The sequence below is a fragment of the Corvus moneduloides genome, chromosome 4, assembly GCF_009650955.1.
Source record: "Corvus moneduloides isolate bCorMon1 chromosome 4, bCorMon1.pri, whole genome shotgun sequence".
NCBI classification, from domain to species: domain Eukaryota; kingdom Metazoa; phylum Chordata; class Aves; order Passeriformes; family Corvidae; genus Corvus; species Corvus moneduloides.
Genome location: NC_045479.1, coordinates 16,120,535 through 16,140,876, shown reverse-complemented (window position 1 = coordinate 16,140,876; position 20,342 = coordinate 16,120,535). Strand labels below are relative to the sequence as shown.

Genomic DNA, 20,342 nt, shown 5'->3' with positions numbered 1-20,342 from the left:
GATGCATAAGGATTAAGCTCTGGTTGACTGCTACTTGAAGTGCATTAGTACAGCTACTTAAAACTGAGTAAATCCATCAAAGGCAAGTTTCCTCTGTTTCAAGTTAGACACACAATATTGAACAGCATCAGCTTCAAGTTGCCATGACATGAATAACATGTCAATATCCCTACACCATTAATAGCAACATGCAAGAGTTTGCTGGGGTTTTTTCAGAATACTTGAAATGGAAATAGAACTCGTTGTACTCTTTTTAAGGCCATTTCCCTCAATTGCTCACATGATGATGAAGAACCACCTCAAACATACAAGGTAAACAAAGAACAGTAGAGAGAACCCAACTTTGGCCAGATGAAGCTAAATATATGATTTTTTAATGCAGATTTCTGCAGGGTGGCTGTAAATAGGAGGGAGCAGGGCATGACCCTGTGTGCCCACAAAGTACAGTGCAGCTCTGAAGGGTGCTGGGTGAATGAAGAGTTTGGCAAACCTCAACTATTCACCTAATGATAACCAGACAATGACTGTGTAGTGGCAATGCAATGTATTAGAAATCTGCATTCCCATCACAGTACCCTACCTGTTCCAGAAACAAGGGATGCAATAACCTCCAGCAGTGTCAGACCTCCTGAACATATGACCAGGACTTTTTATGCAGTGAAAATACAGCAGGTGGTACCTTCCCTATGAGATGACTTGCCTGGCCGTCCCTCATGACATCCACCAAGTCTTCTGTGCGCCTGACACTTGCCCGTTGTTGAGTCTCATTTAACCCCAACACCCAAAGAAGACCATTGACTTCCAAGGCTGCAGGGCAGGTAACTGCACTAGGGCCTGCCTCACTGAAAAGGTCATTCTTCAGAGTCATCACTGCCCTGTCTAAACTAGTATGCTTTAGGATTTACTTGGCTTGTATCATTTTGTCAATCAGTTAGAGCATTTGAGGGTTAGGGGTTTTGTCTACTCCTTCTGTTAATCCAAAAAAAAAAAAAAAAAAGAAAAAAGATAAAGATGGATTTCACTCTTTAGTTATCGATTTCCTAACTATCTGTACCAAGAACAAAGACACCAACCTTTTAAAATCTCAAAGAGGCTTTGGGTATTTTTTCTTTTGAAGTCTGGGATTTTCTAGCAGTGCTCTTGCCCTTTCTGTGCCAATTAAAATGGCTCTGTTTTGTAACTGATAAAGGTGCCTTTAACATGTGTCCACAACAAGGAGCATTGTGTGCAGTTGCAATTGTTCAATAGATGCCCAGTCTGAGACAGATGGTGCTTTATCTTCACCCACTTGTCAAGGCAGCATAATGCATTGTCCCGTCAGGGATTAATGGAAGTGCCACTCACATTAGATGCTAATTCTGGTACAAGTCTGTTAGAACACTACAGATGCTACAGCTACTGTTTGCAACCAGTGCTCAAAGCAGTCAGTCCACACTGGAGGAGAAGCAGGACATTCAGAAACCAAGGTGAGGAGCACAACGCGAAAATCTATGCAGAATGCAACCTTGTGGTCCATGGGAAAGAGTCATTTAAAAAGCAAGAAGAGGATGATTAAAAAAAAAACCACAGAGAAATAGTAGAAGAAAAAGTGATGACTGAATATTAAAGCAGACAAAAAGATCAGGAATCAAGTGGGGGGTTAAAACAAAAGATTCAACACAACAGAGGAAGAGCTTTTTCTCAGTAATGATCAACTATCACATCAGAAAATCAGCACTAGAATGGTGTCCATAATAGGGAAGAGCAGCTGTAATATAGGACAGAATGTAGGTACAGTATTCTACAGTTGGATCTTTCCTCACTGTGTAGCCCAAAGCATTATTACCTTACTAAAAAAAAAAAGAGTGTTTAACATATTGAATAGGTACGCAGTTGAGTACTGACTATTAATGAACATGTAAGTCTCAAAACTGATTCCAAGATATCTACTCCAAGAACAATATGCCAGGAGACATCTGCATAAACACTATAAAATTCAGAGATAAGTTTTCAGCTGTCTCCTGGAGCCTCTCTTTTTTGTTTAGATAAGGGATTTGAGATCTAAGGCTAATTTGAGATGCCTCCACACATGCAGTCTCAGCGGACTGAGAACCTTCTAGGCTCTAAAGAGCTTATGCTGCAGCACTTTTATCACATTTTCTTCTTAGTACTGTGCCCATTTACCATGCTCTGTAGCTGGCATGGTGGGATAGAGGAAATCCAAGTACTGGACCCCTCTTTCTGAAAAGTCACTGGGGAATGGGAAATCTTTTGTGCTTGAGAGGAGCTCCTACTTATTTACATGGATGACAAACCTAGTTGGATACTCCATGGTCACGAAACTTCTAATAACTGGCACTATCATGTCACTAATTGGTCAAGGCCTTTCATTCTGCATTTCAGAAGAGCTTGCTTGTGAGAGAAAAGGAAGCAAGGAAGAAGAGGCTATTCAGAGATGTTGATCAAACCTGAAAAGCCAAACCGTGGCAGCAGATGGTAGATGGCAAACAGGAAGGTTTTGTGAAAAACTAGAATAGTATAAAAATAGTTGAAAGAAGGAAAGCATTCTGACAGCATGAAATACAAACCTTTAAAGATACACAAGGAAATGCATACACACCGTCTGTTGCTCCATTAATAGATGAAGATAAAGCAATAGAATAAATGCAAGGGAAATGAAAAAGCAAGAGCAGTCTATCACTAACAAGTTTATGCACTGAGATGCAGCTTGAATCCAGGTCCTGAAATAGTATATTAGACCCTAATGATTTCAAATCTCTTCTCAGAGATGGAGACATGAGGTATACTGTTAACTTCTCACAAGTGTCCTGTACTGCATGCTGGAAGCTGCAGTCATGGTAAAAAGCAGAGGAACTATTAAACAGGAAAACTCCAACTGGTTCACAAAATCAATGAGCTGTAAATCACAAAAATCTAATAGGGTGCACCAGGAAATTAAACCTGTATGCTTCTGCCAGTCTCATACTTTTATTTGTCATGGGATCCACTGCTGCCAGACGCCAGGAATGGACTAGATAGGCCAGATAGATCTTTGGTCTTGCGTGTCTGTCCATTTTTATGGCTTTCTTTACAACTTTCTTTACTGAGAAAGAACTTGTCAAGGAGATGGAAGAGAATTTGTTGATGACAATACATTTGACATCCACTATACTAGACTAAAAAGCTCTTGGCTGGAGCCAAAGACAATGTAGGTTGATACCTAACTTGTCACTCCACACTCCAAGTGAACATAGTTCAGTGACACACTTCCAGACTCAGACCCACTTACAGCTCCATTTGCAACAGTCCTTACTATTCCCATGTGGACCTTTCTTAAGTAATACTTACGGTATCGGCCAGAAAATTTGCTGACTGTGGGACTGCATACAAACTGGATGCCAGAAGAAAATAGATATTTCTCTTTTGGACCAAAATAGTATTCCCAGTTCTGAGCCACATGATGGACTTCCTCCTCTCAGTCAGTCTCCCTTTTTTTTTGTTCCTCATTCCTTATGCAACTCTGGCAGTGCAATTACCACCCCTTCGCAGTGTGATTAAATTTAAGATGGACTTAAGTTTACCATGTTATTAAGCACCTTGTCACCACAAACTCCCTCTTTAGTCCATAGGGAAAGATCAGATCCTTCAAGTCTCCTTCAGGGCAACCATGTTGGCATAACCTGCAAGTCCTGCTACTCAAGCCATGAGACTTTTCCATGTAGAAGAGCCTAGATGCACTAAATTCCATACTGTCCTACCAAAATGACTCTTTTGGTAACCCAAGATAATGTGTGTTCAAGCTTTTAAAGCACAATACACTCACCTCTCAGAAATAAAGATGCTGTACTATGAGAGTCATGAAAGATGTTCTCATCTTTACAAAAAACATGCATGATCCTTTCAGCCACACAATTTTCCATGGGTGAAGCTCTATACAGTTGGATGAATAAACTGTAAACTCTTGCAATAGTTCCATTTGATTAAGCAAGATTCATTTTACAAATGACTCAACTTCTGTCAGTCCCAATTAAACTAACTAAATGATCAAGCACTTAATGTCAAGGGGTGAACATAGTTTCATCAACATCAAAGTTTCATTTTTATAAAAACATTTTTCTCCACCACAACTGGGTTAAAACAGAGCTTACTCGCTAGTCTTTGGTCTCATTTTTAATATGCTGTTAGTATCTATAAAACAGATCTTACCTTGATCTTCTGAAGAAACCGGTGACCTGGAATAAAACAAAATGCAGTCAATCTTTGGTAAAAAAAGATCACAAATAAAGTTCAGTCTCAGTGTGGGGAATGGGATATGGAGTAATTTGAAGTCTTTTTCCTTATTCCTTAGAAGAGAGGACTGAAAGGCACCTGACAAAAAAAAAAAAAAAGAAAGAAAAAAGAAATAGAGCCGAACAGGCCATCTAGCAGCAGGTTCTGCAGGCCAGAGTGACCATATGGAGCCATGTTCATGAGGATTGATGCCAAGACTGTCTGTAGATACTTGGCAGAAACTCATCTGCTACTGTCACTGCCAGGAGAAAACCTCACAACTAGAGGTGGTCAAGGAAATTACATCTTGGCAGGAACTCAAGAGTCATTACAGTGGCCATTTTTTTTGCCACAAGTCAGTGTAGTGGTTAGCATAAAACAGTAGTTGTAATTAATAACAATTCACACCATCTTCACAGAAGTAATAGAACAGATCAAAAAAAAGCATCTGGACAGATGTAGGTACAGAAAAAGTCAACATACCAGCAGCAACACAAGAGTTATAGGATACCCTAACCAGTGGGTTAGGACTCTGATAATACCCCAAGAGACTGAAGGGTTATAAAACACATGTGACCTCTCAGTGTCCCTGTTGATAAAGAGGAGAACCTCAGTGATTCCAGGGATTTGTGTCCAGTTCCCATCACTAAGGATCACACTCCTTATGGTTTTGGTCACCACCCAGAACAAAGGAACATAAAGACACTGAAGTACTGGCCGTCCATTTTTCCCTTTTATGCAGAAGCGTGGCTTAGCAAAACTGAGGCTAACTGTACAGCTGAATCTGGGGTGTACCTTCATTATTTAGACCAGACTGACAGCACACAGTCCAGTGGACTGGGCGATTCCTCAGCACTTCCCAGCACAGATTTCAATTGCATATACAGTCTTCCCACCCAAGTAACAATGAGTTTGTCCCTGCAGTGAATGGGGCAACCCATGTTTCCTTTCCAAGATATATAATTTCAAAAAAATGTACAAAAATAACAAATTAGAAAAGATTTAAAAATGTTAGTGTTGCCAGCAAACAGATCAAAGCCAACATAAGAAAAGCAGCCGCAGAGGGGTGAAGGGAAAAGAAGGAACAAAGGGGAAAAGAGCACTTGTATATTTAACTGAGTCAGCAGGGGCTGAGGGCCGGAGGGGGGAAAAGAAGGGAAGGAACCCTGGGTTAGAGGAATAAAGGAGCTGAGGAAGGAGCCATGATCTCATTTCATAACAAGAGCTTGAAAATGAAGGTTGAGGGATTATAGAACAACAGAAGCAGATATGCAAATATGTAGATGCAAACAGGAAAAAATGAAAGAAAAGAAGGAAGCTTTCCTGCCAAAGTATGTAATTTTTCTTTTGCTGTAAAAAAGAGAGAGATTTGCAAATAAAGAGAGGAAAGAGTTAGAGCACAGCTGGAGCAATGGTCACTGTGAAAGGAAAAAATTTGATTGCCTAATTAGGATTCTGACTGCACAAGAAGCCAATGTGTCTGTATGGATCAGAATTAATTAATCCTCTACTCCCATTAAAGGCTCTGATTGCTGGTGTACATCCTAAGCCTGTATCCTGCTCTGCTGCCAGCCAGGCCAGCTCTGCCCTGACCATTCAGCCATGTGTGTGGAAATACAACAGGAATGCAGGTAACCCAGAGGATTTAGCAGGCAACACTAGAACTGTCCTGCTGCTTTGACCAGTTAGTTACAGACTTTTGTCCTTAACTCCTAGCAGAAACCCTTCTGAAGATCAAAATTCAACACACTGTATTTCCTACAAGGTTAAACAGTGCAGAATGGGTCATAAAAAGTGGTGCAAATTTTACATACTTGAAAATATTTTCACACGCAAGTGTCATGCCAGGTTCCTTAGCTCACGTATCCTGACTGCCCCCGCATTGGTAATGCAGTATTCCACTGCATCAGCAGAGCTTATTCCTTTGTTTTGTTTCTTAATTGCCCAGTCTCATCACCTTTCAGTTCTTTATTTGAAACAATAAAATAAACATTACAGATTATCCTGCAATTTGGCGCTTCTTTATGCTTGGGAAAACAGATGTCGTTAGTTCCTTAAAGCATCAACAACAGAAGAGACACTATTACAATACCAATGTCTTCTCAATTAAAGCATTGATTGAAGGAAAGGATGAAAAACGTGTTTATGCATATTTTGTGTGCCTAAAATTAATATCTATTTTTTAACATATTACTGTCTTTTTGTTTTGTTGTATGTCTTGAATACAGTGCCTGTATGAAATTTAACATTACTACTGATGCTACTATGAGTGTTTTTATTTGAAAGGATCCATCAGGTAACTGTGTAGCCTGATATCCTGAGAAAATAAGATTTATATAACCTTATTTATATCAGTTTCATCAGGTTTATATCAGTATCTTGATGTGTATATATGCACCTCTCTGTCTCACCCTTATAAACTCTGAGCTTGTTGGCTCACTTCATGTGTTGTTAACAGAGGAGTTAGAGAGTCAATTCCTGCTTTCACAAGGAAAAACAATAGCATAAGCTTAACTTTTCTGATGTAGTAGCAAAGGCACAAAGAAAGGGTTTGAATATCCCAGCCACAGGAAAAGCCTCAACGAGAGCTTCCACCATTGGAGATACCAAAGGATCAGCTGCAATAAACTGGGCTTTCTTTGTTCCACTACTGACATGAAGTATTTTGGCAAAGAGTAGAGAGGACTTTCAGCATCCTCCTACAATTCCAGGCCATGCAATTTTAGCAAGGGGGAGGCTTTCCTAGCTGCTCAAGTCCTGTCCTAACTACACCAAGGGGAGTCTTGCTTGTAGCTATGGTGGAAGGAAGTGAGACTGCAGAAACCTCCACACTAAACAGTGTTGGGCATTTTGTGCACTGACTCGTCCACCCCATGCCTTTGACAGGCTCTAAGGGAGGAAAGAGAGAAAGCCTAATGACCTGCTCTCAGCCACACACACTCACTCCACAGCCACAGGGGGCATTCCTGACAGGAAATAATCCAGTCGATGCTCATATTTCCGGTCACACATCTTTCTCTCAGGTCTGTAAGAAGTGTGAGAGATATGTTGTGGCAGCACTGGTCACCAGACAGGTGTCCCAAGAAGGGAGGATTCTCATCTGCTAACATCCACACAGGAACCATCTGTCTAGTGCCTGTCAGCTACCCTCCCAGTATGATCTTTGCTATGTGTTTTACTGTCATAAAGAAGCAAGTTATCATCTTCACAGCCTCCATGCCTTAAAAAAAATTAGACACAAGTCAGAGATACTTCAGGAAAACTAATATACTGTCAAGATCTGTGGTCTCACCTGGGTCAAAACACTTTGCCAAATGACATCTTGAAGAGATTTTCATTTGGTTAAACAAAACAGAAAGAATCTTCAGGAAAAGATTCAGGCACTGCAATATCCTGTTCTTGGCCATTTCAGAATGGAATAACTTTTTTCTTTACATATATATATACATACACACACATATCAACTGGGTTTTTCTTCTGGTTTTATCTTGTTGTAAAATTAACTTGTAGAAAGAAAGCATAACCATCTCCCCAAGAGAGTAAAGGCATGCCAGATTGTCTGTGACTGGCTACATTTCCAGAGTCACAAGATTCAATTAGCTCTTCTACTAACAATGATATTTATTTTCCCAAGCATAAATGAGACAGGGGAGCCTGATTTCACATATTTTCACCAAAGGCTTTAATCTGACTTTCCTCCTGCTCTGGTTTTACAGACAGCTTTTGTTGTAGCAGACAGTTAAAGGAAAGACAAATATTTCTGTGATAGGGAAGAAGATCAGAAGGGAGGAGGAGGAGAAGCGTGTTATCAAGAAAGGTCTTATCAGCTCTGCTTTCCATGCTGTTCATAGCCCTCCTTTCTTATAGGTCCAGCAGCAGTGTTCTCCTGTTGCAGAGTGGCAAACTCAGCTCAGAGGGATAGCAGAATTTGCAAGCCTCAGCCTGCAAGGGGAAGCTGTGCAATGTCTGTTCCACCACCCCTTACGCAAGCAAAGCAATAACCTTTAGGCTTAACAGAAAATCCACAAGCATCTTCCAGAAATCAAGGTATACATATTTAGAAATGCATAAAAAGGCCATAAAAATGGTGTAAAAAAAGCCTGATCATAGATGCACTAGCTGCATCCAGCAAATTGGAATACTTACAATATTGAAGGCATGAGGCCTGCCCACATAAAACCATGACAGGCCTCCAAATTCACAGTCTGCTCCAAAGCTCACTGGAATTTTTTCCACTCACAGGGTTTGGATGAACTGCTGCAAAAATCTAATCCTCAATATAGCCAAGGCAACCTTCAGTATCATACAAGCCTCTCTCAAACAGCCAAATAGACTATTTCCAAGTGAACTCTCCAATGTGCAAGCACTAGATTTGTTCAGCACTAGATGGGTGGAAGAAGGAATATTCATTTCTAAGGAGGGAAGTGCAGGGACTGTCACAATTTTGAGCCTAGTCAACTGAGACTTCGGAACCTAGAGATACAGCCAGCCTCCAGGAGATGAATTCTAACAAAATTTCAGCCAATGGGTACATTATTCATGAAGACAAAAGCCTCTGGAGAAACAAACTTGGAGCTAATGTAAAGCAGCTATTTTAATCAATAAACCTGCAGCAGAAACCATCTGCACCAGGCCTATTTAAAACCAGCCATTTAATATTTAAAGGCCAAATAACAATCTCTATGCAGCAATTCTACTGGGGTTTATGACCATTCCACTTTTTTCCTGCTTAAGGAATGTATTTCTTCACACTTTCTAATTCAGTCTGACAACAGCTGCCTGTGATGAGGGGAGAGGAAGAGCTGTCAAATTAAACCCATTCCTTCTCATTTTAAATGTACATCTCTTCAGAATCAAAAGTGGCATCCCTGTTAGGATTTATTCACATATCCTGATTGCAAATGAAGAAAATTTTTAGCACATCAAGTATTTTTTAAATATAGGTGAGGAAACCCTCTCATTCAGCAATTTATATCAATACCTCTGGGACTGTGAGTCCCCTGCAGTCCCAGCTGCAGACAGTGCATCATTTTACTGGTAGAAAGGCAGAACTGCTTGCTTTCCTGGTCCCTGACCAGATAATGCTCAGTCTGGGCATCACCATTTTCTACCGTGGCACTTGATGAAAAATAAAAGTCTAAGAATTATTGAGACCTTCCCCATACTTTCACTTTGGCCCTATACATTCCCAGATCAGAGTGACCATCAGAGGCTGGAGAAGTACAGCAAGTTAGCAAGTTCAGCAAAGGCAAATTCAAAGTCCTGCACTTCAGGAGGAGTAAATCCATGCAACAAGACAGGCTGGGTTGTCTAACAGCTGAAAACAGCTTTTCAGAAAGGGTTCCTGATGTTAGCAGAGTACAAGTTGAACATCTGTCAGCAGAGTTCCCTGAGACAGCAAGGGCTGATGACATGCTGAGCTCTATTTGCTAGAGCAGAGCCATAAAGTAGATGGAAGTGATTTTTGACTCTCTTCTCAGTGCTTGGGAGACTTCAGAACAAGACAGATGTTGACAAAGTGAACTGAGTTCCAGAAAGGGCTGCAGAGATGGCGTGGGCATAGGTGGAGAGGCTACGGAAGCTGAATTTGTTCAGTAAGAAGAGCAGGTTTGGGAAAAATCTAATTGCTGCCTTCAACTACTTAACAGGAAAGTATAGAGAAGACAGAGTCTGCATGAAGAAAGGAGAAGCAACAGTCACAAGCTGGCACATGGGAAATTCAGACAGGATGTTAGGGGAAAAAATTTTTACCATGTGGATGATCAAAGAGAAGAGCAGGCTGTGTAAAGAGATTGTTGAATCTCCAGTTTTGCAGATATTCAAAACTCATCTGGAAAAGGCTCTGAACTTCATCTAGCTGGATCTGTTCTGAAGATTTGTATAAGATGAACTTCAGAGGTCCTTCCCAACCCATGTTTTTCTGCAATTCTTTAAATCTCTCTACAAAGCTTTCTGGGTTTACTACCACATTTTTCCTGTCATTATTTCCTCTCAAATATTTCTCACAGCCAATGTCCATACTGTCTCACACACATGGGAAAATGCTGGCCAGCAATGCTCCCTGAATCTAATTCCATTCAAATTATTTATTAGATTGCAGAAATCTGTTTGGACATGTCGTGTAGCCTGCAACAACAACCTAGAAAGAATATTCTTTCCTAATTCTGCTAAAGGAAAAGATCAGTATTCCGTCTAGCATCTCTGTAACTTCCTCCAGCAGTCTCAGTCTCTACCTGCAGAGCAATCAGGCTGTTCACATGCAGTCCAACATACAGGAATGTAATTGGTGCTTCTTAGGGAAACCAGGGCAGCTCAGATGTGTTCCTTGCTGGGTCACAGGCATGGCAGTGCCCCTTTTTATTGTCACATATCTTTTTTCACTCCTGTCTAACTTTTTATCTCTTACCACTCCTCTGTCCACTGTGGAATGGTTTAACGAAAACGCAATGCAGCTATACCTGAAGCTGTACTGACACCCAGAGGAGCTGTCTGGGAATTGCTGCTTAAAAAGCAAATAGAAGATTTTATTACAAAATCAGATATAAACCCAAACATGCCCAGTGTGAATTTTTAAAAAGGAGAAGAAGGATAGAGAAATGTTCTATGAATTCATCTTGAATAAGATAGTTCTACCTCAAAACATGACCAGAGCAAGCTGGCTTGGTATTTACTTGAAAAAGAAGGTATTTCCAAATGAGCAGCAGGATCACTGTAGGATGATCACAGTTTGTTTGGATTTGGTTTTTTGTTTTGTCTTTTTTTAAATACTTAGCCTTTCTTTTTATTATCATCACATAGCACCAAAATATCTCAGTAGAATTCAAGAAAATTATTTTGAAGAGGGCCTTATCCCAGCTTCTTTGAAATGCTATTCTTCCATTTCCAGATTCTAATTAAATCTTCCAAATCCTCACTGACCTACCTGACAATTTGCTGATGAATTTGGGAGTCAAAAGGCAAAGGAAAGGCGGTAGCTGATGTGGCTCTAACCCTAAAAGAAAGTGAGATCTAGGCACACCATGCAATGCCTTAGTGAAACAGCAAACTGAATGTCAAGGGACTGGATGTTGTTTGATTGTCAAGAAGACCTGGAACAGGAGCTGAAGTGGCTACATTTATGCACTTCCTCAGCATTCTACATGAAAATAAAAGTATATCTATTAGGTAACAAAACATCTGACTTTTCCTCAACAACAAATGAGTGCACTTCTACTTTTTCCAGGAAAAGATTAAAGCTGAGGTCACTTTGTTATGACTTTAACTTTTATTTAACCCAGAGAAAGAAATTGTTTTGCTAAGCACAATGCCATGACAGCCTCATTTTAAGCACCTCAGGTATAACCTAGTTCATAAGACACATCTCCACTTGGCCCTCAGGCTAGATGCAGGTGAAGCACATCAGCTGCTTAGTTTCTTGAGGCACTACCCAAATAATCTTAGGCCACTTTGAGTTTCTAAACAATCCAGAAACTATCCTAAATGGTGTGTTTGTTACAACAATGCAAACCAGTCACTTTAGAGAAACAGTATTTTGCTCCTAAAACACATGAATCCCTCAGAAAAAGATACTTGCAATTGTTAAAAAATAAGTGGCCTGATTTTTAACAAGTGCTAAGCACTAAGAAACCCTCACTTTGCTGCCATCTTTTAAAAAATAATCTAAAAATTTAAAAATCACCTTAGTTAATATGCATAACACACAGATCCTAGGCAGAGCAGAACTACTGAGCCATTTAGACTCCTGCTATAGACTAATGGAGAGCAAAACTTCTAATGGGAATTTCAGATTTGGTTTTGTGCTGCACTTTTAGATGCCTGGCACAGAAACAGGAATCTAGGAGTCAGGGTTACACTGGCTCCTAGCCACCTCTGGCTCTCTGATTTCAGCTCTTGGCATAATTTAGCCAGGTCCATCTGTCCCTGCTTGCCCATGGGCATCAGCACTGCCAGGAACCTCAGCAAGGCTCTATGTTATGGCCCTGCTTCCCATGTACTTCCCTCCCATGCACACACCTCTGTGCCAGCACTGCTAAACACTCTCTCTGTCTCAGCTACCAAGACAAAGCTGTGGGTTTTAGTGCTCCTTCCCTAGTGCAGAGGAGCAGCAGGCAAGCAGGGACAATTTGAATGTTTTTAAGCTTTCAGAAGTTTCTCTGCTCACCCAAGTCCTTTGGCAGGCATGATAAAGAGGCACTGTACCTCCTACACCCTGACATATAAGCCCAGAGCCAGGGGACTCAGACACTCACCCTAGACATGGAAGGGAAAGGCCAGCTCCCTGCAGAGCAGCCATGCCAAGACACACAACTTGGGAAGCAATGAACTCTCCAAGCAGCCCCAGTGAAAAAATCTCACTTTTTGTTCCATGAGTTAAGTGAATGCTCACGTCAGAATGTCATTCCCAGCCTCACCCAAACACTAAACTTTGCAGGTCTAAAATATTCCATTGCAAACCTCAAAAGATGACCTATTTTCACACAACTATCCTTTGTCTTTAGCTTTTTGTTGCATGGTATTTTTGACATTTCCCAGTTTTCAGCCACAGTAGAAATACAAACATGAAGAATTTGAAGAATTATGTAAAGGTTTGGCTTTTTTGTGTCTAACACAGTCAATTTGGGCAAAGTAGTGCTTCTGTGTGATAGTTTAGAGCAGCTATTTTACCAAACTATATTTCTATTCTCTTTGAAAGCCTGTTAAACCAGAATGTAGGGATATGAACAGGAATATAAACACAGTCTGAATGCATATTATGAGATGTCCAAGTGTGAAAGCTTGAACACAGTGTGTAGCCCAATGTGTGTGTAACACATGTACAAGACTGTGTTTCTTACCCAGGCTCTGAAGCTTGCTAGTTTTGGCTTTGATAAGACAGCTTGGTACTGAGTGAGAACACATTAAGAACCAGTCTCCTCTCCAAGCAGATGGCAGCTCCTTATGGCAGGGACAGAGCACATGGACACAGGCTTGCTATTCCTGTGCAGTGCTAAGAAAATTAGGACTGGCAGGATTAGGGTTTGGTTTTTGTTGTTGTGGTTGGTTTTTTTCTTACTTCAACTCTTATAAATGAGTAAGAAGTACACACAAATGCAGACACACATATCTAAAACTACAAGGTACACTACTTTTCTGACCTTGATTGGATTGTAAGTCTGCCATGCTGGAGAATATTCAACCTATATTTATAACAGTGCTTAAAGTATACCCAGAAGAATATATCTTTCTGCCAATCATCCTTTATCACCGTAGTAAACCCATTCATCCCCTTTTCCAGTGCCTTTAATGTCACTGGAGACCACAGGTCTGCTGTTTCCACTCCACAAAGCTGGAGAGAGGGATAATGCACATTCTACAGTGGCATTGTCAGATCTACTTTTGCTACTCTTCTCCTGCCAGGTACAGTTACCACATGTCCAAAGCTTGCACGGAAAGTAGTAGGCCCTAAAAATTAAATTATCAAATGTCATTTGCTTTTACCCAGGCAAAAAGAAAACAAGATTATGAGAAGTTATTCTCTTGATACATTCTTGTCTTCTTTGCTGTAAAGCTGTTTCACTTCTCAGTGAAGATTCTGCTTTGCAAACCCAGGACTAAAAGTAGGTAAACAAGGATGGAAGCAAAGGTGGAAAAAAGAACACAGTTGTTAAAAAAAAAGAGAAAAGAGACTCTACTGCTTCAGTCTTGGCTATCATCCAGAGAGTGGAAAGCAGATTAATAGCTGTTAAGGTAAACCACTTAAAGAAAACCAAGGTACCCAGCTATCTGTTCTCTGACAACATCATTTTTTATCCTTTAAATGCACTCCAAAATAAAAACTTACATTCCATGAGGAAAACTTGGCTTTGCCCCTTTGTCTACTGGAAATATTCAGAAGCATTTTCAAGATAGGTGGTAATTGACTTTTTAACATTCAAGTAAGATGGTTCCTTTGTCAAGTGCATGTGCATTCTGTTGCTTGAAGTTGCCCCAAGGAGTAGAGGAGAGCTGGGCTGCTTGCATTTCCCTTTTGGAAAGTGGGATGCCAGTCAAGAAGCAAGATCTCTCTAAAGAAGCTGATTTATAGTCTCATCGTGTGTGGGAGTGTTTTGCATGTCACTGTCTGTCAAAATAATTTGTCAGCAGGGTGAATTTCCTCCGCTGTGCATCAGGTGTTGAGATGCCACAAAAGCCATTAAGAGGCAGCAGGCTGGTGAGAAAAGAGGAAGTTAAATCCCACCCAATCCACTCTGGGAAGCTAAATGCAGAATGATAAAATGTATTGGTAATAAGTACCGATGAGAAACAAAAACACTGTACAGGATACAGTACAGGATGTGCTCTATTTCTGCCATCTATCGAAGGGGCAGATGCCCAAACCCACTTCAGATGTGCCTATTGTTATTAAAACCCCTTAGTAACTGGGTGCCTCAGCAGCAAAGGCTGGAGACTTCATTCTTCACTCTTTGCATTGCATTCACATACATCAATATGGTCATAGACATGCAAATCTAAACCAAATTCTGATTTCTTCTTTTCCCAATTGTGGTTAACAAGAGCAGAAGCAAAAGCTGTATCTTAAAGCTCAGTATTACTGGGCTGGGGCTGACAGGATGATGTGTAAGTACCAATTACTAATGACTGTTGCAGAAAATTTTAAGTAAAACCCACGAATTTTCTACAGCCCAGTTCTCGGTAGATAAGGCCAGACTTGACAGTAGTGACATAGAAATTCTACTAATCAAAACAGAGGAAGAGATGATTAAATAAGGTTTTGCCTGTATGCAGTCACTTAAAGGTGACACCAGAAGTTGCTGAAAGTTTGTGTTGAATAGTTCCAGAACCATTTGATTCTTGTTGTTTGCAAAGGTCCCTCAGGTCCAATGGGTGCAATTACCACAAAGCCATGGCTCGTTCCCCGACCTGGCAGGGCTTGTATGTGGCAACACTTTCCCTCATCCTGCTTTTGTGCCTTCAGACATCAGAACTAAACGCCAGGATCTTTCCATGCCCAGAAGCATCCCTGAGATGGTACCATTCCAGCTGAAGTAGCACAAAGCCTCTTGAATCCTGAGCTAAGAGCAGCTGTTCTCATGTTTAACCCACTCAGGATAAACCAAGAGCGTATTTCATGCGGGCCAGTCTTTGCAAAGGTATTTTAGTATGAGCATTCCTCTCCATCCTCTCTTATTTTAACATTGATTTCCTCTCCCAACTCTGCCTTTCTTCTACAGTTGAGTCAAGGTGTTTCTACTAATCAGACACGGCCAGGAGTCCCTAAATAATTATTGCATTTTTCCCCACTGAAAATCTCCCAAAACAATGAACATGGCTAAGAACTTGATGTATATAGAGAGAAATTATATTCACAACAGAAACTTAAAATACATTACATTGTTTACCACACCTGTGCACTAGAGGAACAAAATTAACAGGTGCCATCCTTGTCAAAGAATTCTTCATACATGGGGGTAAGGGAAGATTTACAGCAGCAATTGAAGAAAGGTTTACCTAATGGTGGATAAATTGTAGCCTCTATCTGGGATGTGCATACAATTTTAAGTGTTGTGGCTGCATCATGCTGGCAAATGGTAAAAGCTTTAAAAATACAGGACTAGACCCCACACCAAAATTCACCACTTTTTTCACACTCAGTCTCACTTAGGGAACTTCCTTTCACTCCAAACCATTTCTTATTCATTTGCTGTATTCTTGTAATTTTTTCTTCTTTGCTTTCTTTGAAGTTCTTTCCCTATTTAATTCATGTTTACCTTCTTCTGAATAATTCTAGATCCTCTTTACAATACTTTCCATCTTCTTTGAGTCTACATCTTCCCTTCCACTGACAAGCCCTCCTTTTTGACATCACTTCCCTAGCGAGAGGCAGAGAGTTGCTTTAGGCAAATCTCTCATGCTCCACTTTCAGGTAGTGAGAGAGATGACTTACAAGCTATTTGTAAAAGTATCCAAGACAACAGAAGACAAAGAAAAGGGAGAGTTGAGCAAAAAACAGACACTTTCACTCTGCTATATTCTAGTCCTATTATAAGGACTACACAGGAGTGTACAATAAAGGTGATGGTGATTTATGCCTTCACTAAAATAAGATTTGCTTGAAAGCAATCAGTACCCATGGAGCTTCATCTGCAGAATGGAAAGTAATTCTTACAGGTGTACAAATACCTGATGAAGACACATGCACTTCACTCTTGCAGTGTAATTTTATAAATGTGGCTTGAACTAAATCCAAACCTGAAAATTAATTCAGATTTTGCTATCAAAAACAGTAGGGCAGACTACTCCACCTATTTAGGAGCTGATGTTGAGTTTTCCAATGCAATATTTTTTGGGAAAACCCTTGGATTTCTCAAGTCCTTACCAACCTTTGAAATTTTAAAGATTCACTGTCACTAGGCAGTTCTTGTTCTGATTATATTTTCTAAAGTTTCACTTAATGAGCATTCTTTCTCCTTTCTGCATGCAAACTTGTATCCCTGATGCTCTTCTCATCTTGTAATACACAAAGATTTCTCTTTAAAAAATACCCTAAACCACCTCATAACATCTGCAGTGTCACACTGATTTCCTGGGCAACGATCAGATTCTTGTGGCTGTTAAACACTTGGCATTTAGCCTTTTTCTTCTTCCCTCTGAGAAACTAGGCTATTACTGCTTCATAAAGCTATGCCTGGATGGTAAAACTAGCTAATTAATGTCTATTTAGTGGAAAGGGCTGCAGCCATCTTCCAGCACCTACAGGCGTTTTTTATTCCTCTCCCTGACAGGACCAGATGGCATCCTGGCCAACCTTCACCCACCCTTCATGAGCCATGAACTCAATTCTGAATCTGCAGCTAGCAGCTTGAGAAACACATTGCCATCACAGCTGGACAGATGCTAGAAAAGTGCTTGTTACTCCCCCAAATAGTGGGAAAATTAATGACTTCAATTAAATGATGTAGATTAAACCTCTACCGAGATATAGGCACCTTTTCATCTTTGTATGCCGTTGGGGTTTTTATTTTATCAATTTTCTAGCCCCATCACATAACAGGGTGACAAACATAACTAAGAAGAGAAATATAAGGCCAACAACAAACACTTACAGCAAGCTGTGAGGTCTTCTGCATCTCACTGCACCATTTAATCATAAGATGAACCCACTCACATACAAAGGAAGAGTCCAGTTACCTGTTTCAGTGGAGTCAGACCAGAATATTTAATTTTTTTCAAGATCAAGCACCTCTAGTCCTAGTAAATTGTTTTCCCACTGTGTTTTTCTTTATTTTTTTCTGCACTGTTCACACTAACTGATGTTCCTATTCAACTACAATCTGCCCCAGCTCCTGGTTACTGCATCAAGACACTATTTCACATACTGTCCAGTTCATCACAGATCAAAGAGCCATCAAAAAAGGAACAAAACATGAAATACCATTAATCAACAGCTACCTGAAAATAATGTGAAGCTCAGTTAATTGAAAACAAAAGCATAATTTTTCTCTCAGAAAGACCCCTGCCTCAGAACCATTATATTCACATTATGCTTTAACCAAATAGCTTGTGATCAAAAGCAACACCTAACATTATAATTATTTTTAGATCACATATTCTGTTCTCTGCTTTCAGTTATTGAAACACTATAAGGGATCATTCTACCTGCATACTTTGATTTTTAGCTACATTATTCATGTCAGAAATAATTACTTCATCTTAAAGAAGTTTTATATGTATGTATATATATATGCATATACACATATTGAAGTGTGTTTATAGAGTGATGAAAGATGCACTCTAAGCATCCTGAAGCTATATGATCACCAGCTGTGGTTTAATCTGTTCCTAACACCTGAAGAGGTTCACTCACAACCCCTGTTTAGGAGAAAAGTGGCCACTGAGAAACCACTCAGTGAGTCAGCTATGACACTTTGTCTCATACCAAGTCTCCTGTCACTCGCCCGAGGCTACAGGATAATGCATTTTGAGCTGTGCAGTATTTCTGACTGGATATAAAGCATTGGATGCTGACGACTCTTAGAAGATCCATGAGAGCTCTATTTATAGGAGGAATTGTCCCCTCTGTTCTCTGCCATATTCCTGTCTAGGAATTTTGCTGAAATCCTTTTCTCAACTTTTAATTGAAAAATAATTTCTGAAGGGACAAATCTCTGCAAAGAACCTGTGAGCAACTTCAGCAGCCAAAATATAATAATGCTTTCTAAAGTACTTGTTTTTTTCTTTGAAGTGCCATGTTGGAGAGATTTTTTAGATTGCAAATTCAAACATCCAGAAGCTTGGAAATTTGGGATCTCACATCACTGAGCATCGTACTGCATCCCTGTCGCACTCAAATGTTACAACAACTTTTAGTCACATTGCCAGTCTCTATTTTCTCTACTAGACTCTTTCCTCAGTGTTTAAGTAGAAACCTGCTTGACATCCTCCTGTACAGGTAGTACACAGCCTCAAGATTTATTTCTCCCACACTGCCAAAACTGTGCACAGAAGGTAAAATGATTAATGTCCTGCTCAGCATCTCTGACAGTCTCCCCGTAGTATCCAGGTTTCTCATGACCATGAAATTTACCCTCACTGTGCTCCTTTAAGGTGAGGTTGCAATATTATCTGTATTCTGCAGCTGGGAAAGCAGGCACAAGCTTTCCATTCATTTCAGTAATACAACCTGAGACAATGGAAAGCCTATAGCTTAGTTTCCAGCCCTCCACACACTTTCAAAATCTCCTTGTAATGGCCTCCCAGTAACCAAACCCACTTCACAGTGGACATGCATAGAATGAGGAGGCCATGGTGATCCAGCCACCTGAGAAAAGTTTGTTGTAAATCTTCACCATTCAGAAATTCTGTCACAGATTCTGAAAAGAGAAGCCAGTCCCACAGAGCATCATTCAACTGTCTTAACTATAATAATACCTTGCTGCCTCCACTGCAGTCCCCTGACTCATTTACCATACACCTTCCACCTTGGTAGCACTTAAGGAAGTGTCTAAACATATTTCAGAACTTTCCCACTTGTGTAATAACCTGCATAAACCCAGAATTCTGTATTCTGGAGAGAATCAGCCACAGACCCTTCCCCCATGCCCCTAGTCTGCCTCACTCATCTCTTACCTATCAGTGTCCCATGCCCTCCTCCTTTTCATTATTCCCATTCTGACTCCCCAGACACCTGGTTATCCTCTGTGCCCTTAACAGCTCCCATCCTTTAACCCTGTTCCCCGAGTTCCTGCACATCCTCCCTTTTTGCTTCTACTCCTTTGACTCTTGCAACCTCTTTTCCTTGTTCCTTCATAGACCTTCTTCTGACCCATCTCCATTTGACCACGACTGCTGCATCCCTTTTCTCCTTGCTACTGGAGATCAGCTAATGAGCAGCACAGCCCCACTTCCCTCAGCTCTGTGGGCAGGTCTGCAACCCAAATTAAGCACAGAGAAGCATAACTCTTCCGTGAGCATGTACAGACAGAAACTTTTGAAAGCAAAGCTCTTGAATCTGAGGTGTCTCCATAGTGCACAAACAACCTCATCAGCAGGGCAAATTCAGGGGTAATTTTCAAGACAGCAGAAGGCATCTCCCTGGTATTATGATGACATTTTACTAAATGTCAAGCTTCCAAAATTTCATTCCAATGAAGTTCATTCTACTACCAGCACTAACACATCTCAGGAAAGAACCACTGGATTTATTTATTTGAAAGAAGGTCATTTGAAGAAGCACATTTCCCACAAATCTTGTCTTCAGAAAGAACTGGCTTTTTTGTTAAAGTTTTTACTAAAAGGAAAAAAATCAATCATAGACTGAGTCTTAGCATGAAAAATTTCAGCCAAATCAATTAAAGTTTAGGGAAGCTGTAAAGAAAACAATTCCTTATAGTAGGCAGTGACAGGGACACTTTACTCTGAGCAATGCTACTGGCTTACCTTGTACTTAATAAATCTACCAAATGTAATTGTTACAGCAAAGCAAACATTTCCAGTCATGCTGGTGTAAACAAAATCATTCTTCTTATCAATTAGAAATTAGTCCACTTGTTCTCACGTCTCTCCACACTGCCTAAATCTGTCCAACTATCATTTTTCTCACAGCTTTGCCGGGTCCA

General features: G+C 40.4%; 1 protein-coding gene across 8 annotated transcripts in view; it reads right to left on the bottom strand.

The window, feature by feature from the left end:
- The window catches only part of DGKI (diacylglycerol kinase iota), a 211,885-nt gene that overhangs the window by 35,403 nt on the left and 156,140 nt on the right, over positions 1-20,342 (bottom strand). For all 8 annotated transcript variants that reach the window (XM_032105887.1, XM_032105885.1, XM_032105886.1 and 5 more), the window contains one exon: positions 4,186-4,211. In XM_032105887.1, coding sequence (XP_031961778.1) covers positions 4,186-4,211 — 26 coding nt within the window. The remainder of the gene's footprint in view (positions 1-4,185; positions 4,212-20,342) is intronic.